The sequence below is a fragment of the Podarcis filfolensis genome, assembly GCF_964270895.1.
Source record: "Podarcis filfolensis genome assembly, chromosome: 6".
Lineage (NCBI taxonomy): Eukaryota > Metazoa > Chordata > Lepidosauria > Squamata > Lacertidae > Podarcis > Podarcis filfolensis.
Genome location: NC_139609.1, coordinates 47042214 through 47052816, shown reverse-complemented (window position 1 = coordinate 47052816; position 10603 = coordinate 47042214). Strand labels below are relative to the sequence as shown.

Sequence of the window (10603 nt, the reverse complement as noted above, 5' to 3'; positions counted from 1 at the left end):
CAGTGAAGCATGGATATTGGGAGGGCCTGAGAATTTTGTGTCCTTAGTAATAAAAGGAGAAAAAACCCAACCCAAACTTCCTTGAGCCAATATTTCTTTGCTTTACTTCTCTCAGCACTCATCTGTGTTGTGTAAGACATTCAGATAAGGCTATATCCAGGACATTATTGAACCATTCCTCTTTAGGTAGCATCAGACATGACTTCAATTGTTCCAATGACCGTCTAAGCCAGCATCAGTAAGAACAAATCAAGACATCACATGTCCCTGGCCCCCTCAATCGCTAGGTGGCGTGTTTGATTCCCATAGTACAACTATGCACTGTGTAGCATATCTGTAACTTGTTTTTCTACCCAGCAGCTCAAATGTGTACATTTTCCTCCCCTACCTGCTTCTATATTTGCAGCAGCCCTGTGAGGTGGGCTAGGTTATGTTAATATAGATACATAAGCAGCAGCAGGGGGCCCAATCCACATACAATGTACCAGGCCCAGGAAATCCTGTTGACATCTCTGAGATTACCATTGCTCCTGATCTGGAAATTCTCCCAGCTGGTGCATAACGCCGCAGCTAGACTGATGGTGGGGATTTTTCTTTTTCTAGAAAAATAGCACTGTATATATCCTTGGGAAGTGATTTTGATTGGCAGAATGTCCCATGGAAAAAGCTGAAGTCCCCTTACCCTGATTCATAAAAAGGTAAAGGGACCCCTGACCATTAGGTCCAGTCATGGCCGACTCTGGGGTTGCGGCGCTCATCTCACTTTATTGGCCGAGGGAGCCGGCATACAGCTTCCGGGTCATGTGGCCAGCATGACTAAGCCGCTTCTGGTGAACCAAAGCAGCACACGGAAACGCCGTTTACCTTCCTGCCGGAGCAGTACCTATTTATCTACTTGCACTTTGACGTGCTTTCGAACTGCTAGGTTGGCAGGAGCAGGGACTGAGCAATGGGAGCTCACGCCGTTGCGGGTATTTGAACCGCCGGCCTTCTGATCGGCAAGCCCTAGGCTCTGTGGTTTAACTTGAGGCATCTGATCAAGGCCTGTATTTTAAAATGAGCTTAAAGATATATTTGCAAATGTTTTTATGCCAGGCAGAAGACCAGCTGGCTAAGGACTTTGGCAGATGTTTATCCTCCTGGACAAGGGCCCCCCTGATTTATAGCAGGAGCCAAAATTCTCAAAGTTGTAAAAGGGAATTATAGGCTGGGAGCAAAAAGGTTACACTGACCCCACATATTACAGAATACAATCAAGCTGCAAAAGCACTAATTAAGAGTTAGTAAATAGTAGGATTTATTGTTTAACAAAATATAATACCATGTGCCTCCCATCAGAGGCTTTAGCCACATTTTCCTAAGGTTAAAGGGCAAGAGCTAATGGGAAAAGCAGCTGGCCAGGAAAGGGGGGTGTAAATTGAAGAGTTTTACTTTAAAAAGCTATCTATGTTAATGTATGAGATTTGTTGGCTTAAATGTAATTATGCAAAGGATTTAGAAAGTAAGAAATGTTAGATTCTTATGTTAGATTCTTATTTCATTGATGGTGTGTGAGAATGTGAAGCCAAGATCTCTGTTTAAGACAAAATGTAAGACAGAATGAGCATCTGTTTTAGCCATCTATTTTGGAATGGAGGGGCAAGAAGGGCAAAAGGTGATCTGGTAATTAAGGTGCCTTGTTGAGGCAAATGTAAGATATATGGCTACTTGTTTGCCATTTATGGATAGAAGGAAATATAGCTCTTTGTCTCCCATAAAAGGTAATAGGAAATGGGTGTATCTTTTATGATTGGTTCTAGCAAACAGCCAATAGGAATTTCAACCAGGCTGATTGGACAGAGGCAGCCAAAGGAGGAGCAAGGGGGCTGGGTTGAGGAAATATAAGTGCTGGCCATCAGGGCTGGAGGATAGGCAGAGCTTTGGTAACCATATACCACTGTGCCTATCATTTATTTGTCTGACAAATAAATTATTATTTTAATTTCTCTATTGCTGCGTTGAATATTTCATTCCAGCTAAGCGTTAACCACAAGCAGGGTGCTACAAACCCACAGCACCATCCGCGTCCCTACCGTGATTCATAGCTCCAGTCAAATTTGCAGAATTTCTGTATTTGTTTTGTTTATTTGGTTTTTTAAATTTTGTTTTCTCCTGCATAAATCTTGTGCTTCTCAGCTCCTGCTATCAGAAGCTTGAGCTGTGCAATCTGGGACCTTGTGACATGGCAATACATTAGATAAATAATTAATTGTACTTTCATACAATAAAACTCAGGTTAATGCTTACAGAGTGTAATTATATGACCTCAACACACACACACACATATACATTCACATCCAACACTGTCACATCTAGGAAGTGCATTTTTTATGACTGAATAGATATTAAAGGGCACAATAGTTGTTACACTGTTTCTTGGCAGGGAAAAAGGAAAGCTGAAAGGGAGAACGTTATTGGTTGTTGGTCCCACCCAGTAGACTTTGGCTGGACTCAAATTACAGTTCCTCTAGTCACTAAGTTTAATCTTTGAGGGAAATTACGTGGGTGGTTCTTGCAGGCGAATACTTCTGATTTCCCTGGTAATGTACCAGAGATTACAACAATTTGCAAAAAGATAGTGTTCAGTATTAGTACTAGAACTCCTTCTAGACCTGGCACTTTTAGGAATAGGAGCTCAGTGGAAGAAGGCACAGTAAACCAAGGTGGGAGTGTCAAAACTGTTCGAGAGATGGTCCTAAATTCTTCTTGGTCTTGGCTGCCTTGGGATTTATCTCATATTTTCCACTTGACAATTATTTTGAGCTTTGCCTATGTGGCCCTGAAAGCTGTTCAGCTGTATCGGAAAAAACAGTACCTGGTCAAAGTTCTCAGCAGTTTTCCAGGACCTCCCGCTCACTGGCTATATGGCCATGTCAAAATGGTAAGGTGGCTGTGTGTGGCAGAGCGAGGGTGGTGGAGAGAGTGTCTTTATCTATGTATTTGCTAAGCTTTATGCTAAGAAAGTAATGGATTGATGGCCACGTTCTTCTGTGTTATGTAAACATAGTGAGAAAAGTGCTTTTCGCTTGCTTTTTCTACTAACAGAGATTTAGGAGAAGGTCTTTTTCCTTTCAAATGCAAGGAAAAGTCTGCTTGCACTTTTAAAAGTGCTGTGTAATGTTTGTCCACATTTGCGATAAGTAAATATTTTTGTGTGCTTTGGGACTCCCTCCCTATTTATTGACACTAGGCAGGCACCCTCACCGCAGTGGTTTGGACACTGACTGAACACATCTTTATTTCACCAAGCCTACTCAACCATATGATTTAGTGACATATATCTTTTTTAAAAGTTTTAGTGATTTTATCTGTATTTTAATTATGATTATTTCATACATGTTTGCTGTATCAAGTAAGCAAAACATTCCCTTTTCCAATATGGCTTCTCCACATAGTACTTTCTTTGTCCTCATGCCACAGCAATATGTTAAATCACCCAAAAAGGTTTCTGCTATGTGTGTGGAGAATTAACATTTAAATCTCAGAAACGAAGTTTCACTCCACTTGTTTGAAAGGCACGCACACTTTATTTTGGTATTGTGGTAGGTGATCAAGACAAACCATCGGCCCCATATATTTGTAGTAAAACATGTGTAACACTCTTGACAGCCTGGCTAAAAGAGGCATCTTGCAGAATGCAATTTGTTGTACCAAGGCAGGTAGAGTCTAAGGATGCTTGTGAACTTCTGCTGCCTGTTAGTCCAGAAACAAAATAGAGACATAAAACAACACATAAAACAGCACAATTTTAACTGCTTTCTTGAGCATTGGTTCAAATTCATATTTTGTGATAAGAGGAATCCAGCCACAGTGTTTTCTCAGCTTCATGTCACATTCTGAAAGGATATTTTATATCAAATGTGCTGTTTCATTAATGTTGTCATTCAGTCTGTTTAAACCTACAAGACAGCTGACTTGGGGTACTGTACCTGGTCTGTTGAATACTGACTGTGTATATTCAGAAATAGGGATGAATAATCTCTCAGTCTCAGTACTGTCTGTTTCTTATTTGCATAGCTGTCAACTTTTCCCTTTCTTGCGAGGAATCCTATTCGGAATAAGGGAATTTCCCTTTAAAAAAGGGAAACGTTGACAGCTATGCATATTTGTCCAAACTTAAATTTGGTTCTCCACATTTCTGCAGTAACTTGCAGATTGTGATTATTCTAATTTTTTTAAATCTTCATGCAAATTATTTAGCATTTTACTGTAAATGTCTCCTAAGAAACACATTTTTAATGCACTTTTAACTAATACAGTGGTACCTCGGGTTACAAACACCTCGGGTTACAAACACTTTGGGTTACAGACTCCGCTAACCTAGAAGTAGTACCTCGGGTTAAGAACTTTACCTCAGGGTGAGAACAGAAATCGCACGGTGGTGGCGTGGTGGTAGCGGGAGGCCCCATTAGCTAAAGTGGTACCTGAGGTTAAGAACAGTTCCAGGTTAAGAACGGACCTCCGGAACGAATTAAGTTTGTAACCAGAGGTACCACTGTACACACGTTTTTGCAAACATTTTCTTCCTATACTGTGCATCTTTGTACATTATTTTTACATATGTTTATTTTTATGCACACCTTTACCTAATATATACATTTTTCTAAACATTATTTGCTTGGAGAACTGCACCACAAAATTCAGGTAAGTGTGAATTTCACAGGACGGTTGTGTTTTGATTCTCATATTGTTTTGGAACATGGGAATTTTGCATATCCACCTTTAAATGTGAACTGAATCAGCATCCCTACTCAGGAGTTCAGTTTACATTCCAAGCTAGAGAAGAGCTTTTGGGTGACATTGTGCTCAGTTCAGAGCATTGCTGAACTTTAAACTAAGTCATATTCCAAGGTAAATAAAAAAAAAAATCCTTCCAGTAGCACCTTAGAGACCAGCTAAGTTTGTTATTGGCATGAGCTTTCGTGTGCACGCACACTTCTTTTATCTGAAGATAAGGTGCTACTGGATCGATTATTTTTATTTTGTTTTGACTACGGCAGACTAACACGGCTACCTGCCTGTAACTAGATCCAAGGTAAATGATTGCAAACTGCAGCAACAGCACTAGAGATCAGCTATAGCAGATCTGCCAGCCATTATGCTAAGCCAAGCTGTAAGGAGTGCTTCATGCTGTTACTTCCTCATATCTTGTTTGTTTCATACTTTTTGAAATGCAAGGAAGCGACAAATGATGGAATTTCTCCTCATGTTTGTACTAAAAGCTTTCAGTCATTGCCAGATACAGGGCTGAACTGCGAACATTTAAGTCAACATTCAGAAACCAAACAATCTACTCAGCCAGTAGAAGCAAACATTTCTTCCTGAGAGCACTTTGAAGGAAAATAATAGAGAACCTCATATAATCTGTGCTGAACACGAAGAGCAGCGTAAACAACATGTTACCTGCTCATGACTTAAGGACTTTATGGTGATATGATTATTCCACATCCATCGTACGTTCTCGAAGTATAACATTAACTTGGTCTTGACTGATACCTGCTGAATATTTTCTTATCATTAGGCACTTGTGGTCGGGGGAGAAATACACTTTCAGTAAAGTGCCAATTTGGAATGCCATTCCATTATGAAAAAAATGAGAAGGATTCTGAGTGCAAAATTGCACAGTTGTGACTCTTGTGTTATGGAATCTCAAGCTTTTAAATTCAGAGGGGGGCCATATTTTCTTTTTCCTAAACAGAAGACTGGCATACAGAGTTTATTTTACTCTGAAAATAAAAGCCTGATCCATAACTAGGTCAAGAAACTGACAGCCAACAAGCAATTATTAAATTACCATTGCTTATTTAAAATTGAAAATCAATGATGCAACTTCAGCATACCACCGAAGTCTTCCTCCAGACATTGTTCATGTATGCCTAGCACTCTGCAACCTTTTGCTGGCTCAGATGATTGCTTGGCAGGTGGAGGGGAAACAACACATTTTCTTTCCTCAAGAGAGAGAGTTATCTTGGAAAACCCTAGTTTTCAATGTTTTTAAAAGAGCCTCTCTCCTCTAATACTCATGCTTATGATGGAAAACTCAAAATGTGTGCACACATTTATCACAGGCATAATCCAGTCTCTCTCTTGTTAGTTTCTATACACTTATATGTCCCACAATAGGTCCAAGGTACCTTTGGCTTGCTAGATGTTGTTCAGCTACAACTCCCATCAGCCATAGCCACTGCTCATGCTTGCTAAGGCTGATGGGAGTTGTAGTTCACCAAATTCAAGAGAGCCAAAGGTTCTCTGCACTTGTCCTATTATGTTCTCTGTAAAATCCTACTGTGGGTCCAGTCACAGCACCCTCCACCCCTGTGCAATAGCAATAGCTATGGTGTAAAGGAACAAACATGTCAAGACAACGATCTGGGGTAAAAAGTGGTCACAACTTTATTGATTACAGGTATAGGTAGACTTTGGCTCAGGCATTGGGTGTATATCTATATTAGCCTCCTACTGGAGGACTGAAATTTCGAACAGGGTCATGCCATGTATTGTGGACTCCCCAAGACATGAATCTGTAGTCCCACATTCGGCCTCTACTCCCTGGCTCCCCTATTGGACGTGCAAATCTTTGCATTTGTGATTGATCTATTTCTCTTATGCAATCTTACCTAAAACAGAGGAAAGATTTGCACACATAAAGAAGCATAATCAATCATAAATGCTATATAATAATGTTATTATAATGGTTCAATTTATTTCAATTAGGAAACAATGGTTTTTCTAACTATTATTTGGTGGCTGTTTTCTTCTTCTTAAAATTTAGACATCAGTGGCTTTATCATTCTTAAGCAGTGTATGTTCTTCTACACCTGTGAGGTTCAGTGCAGAACAGAAAGAAAGCAGGTTTTAAAAGACTGGGGTGTTAGGACAGAGCCAAGGGGGTGAATAATTCCATTGTTAAATATGCATCCTAGCTTAAAGTTATAAACCATTGCATTATATAACCATCTAAGTCTGATTTCATCCTGAACTAAACGTTTAATCATGGTGTCCAAGATGTAAACTGACTACTGATCTTTTTAAAAAAAATAATAATAATGCAGATGAAACCAGAAGAAGAATTCCTGAACATAGCATTATGGACAGAAAAGTACCCACACTGCCATCCACTTTGGTATGGAACTTTCTTGGCTTTCCTGGCCCTCAACCACCCTGAATATGCAAAGGCAGTGTACAGCAGAGGTGGTAAGAAAATTGTATCTTATGTCCCTCTCATCGTGAAGTTACATGAATATGCTAGAGGTTGTAAAAATTATCCATGCATTTATCTCTGTGCACTAAGTTGCGATGCTCTTTGCTTTTATTGAGATACAAATGTAAGTGATTCATATTTTAAGGGCATCCCCAAGCTGGTGCCTTTAAGATGTTTTGAACTACAACTCCCATCAGTCCCAGTCAGTGGCCTGGCCCTCACTGCCAGGCAAAGAGCTCCAACTCTCAGGTCTAGTTCCCCCCAAGTTTGTAATGCTCAGATCAGATTAATAGAGAAGGCACATTGCAGGCTACAAAGTTCAACAGGTATATTAGAGACTTGCACACGCAACGCCTTGCACTATGATTGAGTGGGCTTGGGGCTATGTGACATCAGCACACTGTGCACGCATGCCCAACAGCGTGTGCACATGATGTCAGCATGGCATGCTATGCGGTGGGTGGGTGCGCCCACTGCAGAATTTGGGGGGCGGCCCTTTCAATATTGGGGATCCTGGCCACCTGCTCCCCCACTCGGTAACCCTGGAGACTTGGATACTTCCTTTTGGAAAGTGGGGGAAGCATGATTATTTGCCCAATGGGCAAAGAAAAGGTTGTTTGTCTTAATTCTCATGTGCAAAGATGTAGGAGTGTGCCTTGGATCTGGCTGCTGAAAAGCAAAGAAAAGCAAATGAAGGAGCTCTGGGTGCCCATAGGAATCCCCTAGACTGAGGCAACAGAGTACAATTTAGCAAATTAAACATTTAAATTTGTTCTCACAAATAGTTTTTTACCATCTTATGCTAAGCTCATTTTCTCTCATTTATCACACTATTCAGATCCTAAAGCCCTTGTAGCATACGACTTCCTAATTCCATGGATTGGTATGTATTTTCTCTCACTAATTTTATGTATTCCTGTATTTACTGTGATATTCTTGTATCGAGCATATACAGATATTCTCAGCTTTCAAAGTTCAAACTTTGGGAAGCTGCTAGTATTTGTTAAGCTGGTGCCTTCCCCACTGGTGCCTTCCAGGAGGCTTCAGTGCCAGCTTTATTCCTTTGGCCAACTGATTTCTGCCCATTTTACTCAGGAATCAGACTCTATAGTATGTTTCCCTACAATCTCAAAAGTCTGTCCTTATAGAGTCTGTGAAGATGGACTTCTCGGGTTGTAAGGAAATATACACACTGCATTCCATGCTTCAGAAATCTTTTAGTAGGTAAATAGATTTTTAACTTGAATTGTTCCAGCAATTAAGTGCCTACTTCAATGGGTCAAATATAGTGCTGTAAACCCTGTCATCTGTGGTGGATAATTTACCATGTGACCCTGACCCTGGTGTATGTGCCTATGAAAGACAACATTATCTTGGGCTTCTGTTCCTCGTTTTCCTTCCTTTTCCTGGCAGGAAGGGGGCTTCTCGTCCTGAATGGGCCAAAGTGGCAGCAGCACCGGAAACTGCTGACTCCCGGATTCCATTACAATATTCTGAAGCCTTATGTGACTCTTATGGCAGAATCAGTCAAGGAGATGCTGGTAAGAAACCCCATTGATATGTTCAGGAGGTCAGCTCCAGTCTAAGAAGTTGCTCATCCACCTTCATGATCTCAGTCCTGCTTTGAGCAGACTCAGAGGGCCTTTATTTTTCGCTTTCTTTGACCTGAAAGCCTCCTCTGACATACCACAAAGATCTTTTGAGAAGTTTGAGTCAGAAGCCCCCATCAAAGTGTGAAGCTAGTTGAGCAGCCCTTTGGGTCTCAGGCAATGAGTTTGCAGCAGCATTGAATTCTAAATTTCCTTCATAAACCTGTGAACCTTAATATTGTCTTAATTAGTTCATTCACTTTCTCAAGATAAACGGATGGTCACCATTAGCTTTCTTTCTGTAATATTAAAATGTATCACTTTGAAGGGTTGTTCAGTGTTGTATTAGCTAGAATTGTATGTCAAAACTGTGTTTACGTTTGCAGACAGTGTTTTTGACTGGAATGCCTGTTATCACCCTTTCCTTTATAGTCCTGTGAATTAATGATCAATTCATTAGCTCCTGAGAATCTCCTGATCTGCCTTCTTTGCTTCCGGGTACACATTCAGCCACCCAGTCCTGAAGCACACAGTTGAGTCTCTCTCAGAGGACAGCTGCACATAATCTTAGCAAAACCATTTCCCAAATGCAAGGATCATTTGCAGGGGAAAGTTAATGGGCAGCATGGAGAATGCTCAATTCTGTCTCACACCTCTTCATTCTTCTCCATATTTCCTCCCCACAGGCTTTATGTGTGTTCCTGAACTAGGCTTACGAGCCAGTAGAGGAAACTGCCCAGCAGACAGTGGTGGCTGATGCACATTGCGACCAGGAGGGTAGAAGGCAGGGTGGTCAAAAATAAGTGGCGCCAGAGCAAATGACAGGCAGAGCCAACTAATCTTACTCCATGCCGAGTTCTAGAAATGCAACACTGAGGCTAAAGACACAGGCATGCCTTTGACTGGTTATAAGTAAAAAGGCATGTGGGTGGGGACAGTGCTCCAGTCATCCCAATGAACTAGCCTCCACTGCTAGGAGGGGTCTAGGCAAATTGATGTATGGGGAAAGGGTTAAGCACCTGTACTTCTCACCCAATGATTCTCCTTTGGAAATGCTCTCTGCCATGCCATGCCTTAGTATTATGGGGTAAGCATCACTGTCATTACCTTGTAATGTGCAATTTCACCTTCAGTGATGTGAGTACATTAAAGGACCCAGAATAAGAAATAATCAAAGCACCTCAGAAAATAAATATAACTTATTCTGCAATTAACTATCAAAATCCATAGTTGGGCAGCCACTGACATACTTGACAATCTAAAGTTTTCATATATTGACCATAGCAGATCATATATTGTTCCAGTATCTAATAACGAATCATCTAATCATTCTAGAGACTTTCCCAGAATGAGACTTCTCATTTCTGTCCCTTTCCCAAAATATTAGGATATATGGGGAAAGCTGGTACCAAAGAATGGCACAGCATCAGTGGAGATGTTCGAACATGTCAGTCTGATGACTCTTGATACTATTATGAAATGTGCCTTCAGCTATCAGAAAAATGCTGAAACGGACAGGTGAGTATAAGATGCCTATTTAAGGTAAGGTGGGAGCCACAGGCCAATAAAGTCTTTCTTTTTTGTGCCATGGGCTAGCAGTGACATGAGAAGCAAGCCCAACATTGAAATCACCTCTGCAATCTGCATATGAAGCCACTCATTATGATGGCCATCACTACATCGTACGTGAGCAAATTCTATAGTTTAACTGTGCGAAGAAATGCTTTATTTTGTCTGTGATGAATCTTCCAACTGTCAGCTTCAACGGATGGCC

The 10603-nt window shown here is 40.8% G+C and overlaps 1 protein-coding gene across 1 annotated transcript in view; it reads left to right on the top strand.

Annotated features, from left to right (window-relative positions):
* The first annotated feature begins 2130 nt into the window (after positions 1–2130).
* LOC310765251 (uncharacterized protein) overlaps positions 2131–10603 on the top strand; it is a 34853-nt gene continuing 26380 nt past the window's right edge. Inside the window, exons 1-5 of the mRNA XM_083620027.1 lie at positions 2131–2920; positions 7092–7233; positions 8079–8123; positions 8654–8781; positions 10217–10347. Of these exons, the coding sequence (XP_083476153.1) occupies positions 2729–2920; positions 7092–7233; positions 8079–8123; positions 8654–8781; positions 10217–10347 (638 nt within the window). The 5' untranslated portion in view covers positions 2131–2728. The remainder of the gene's footprint in view (positions 2921–7091; positions 7234–8078; positions 8124–8653; positions 8782–10216; positions 10348–10603) is intronic.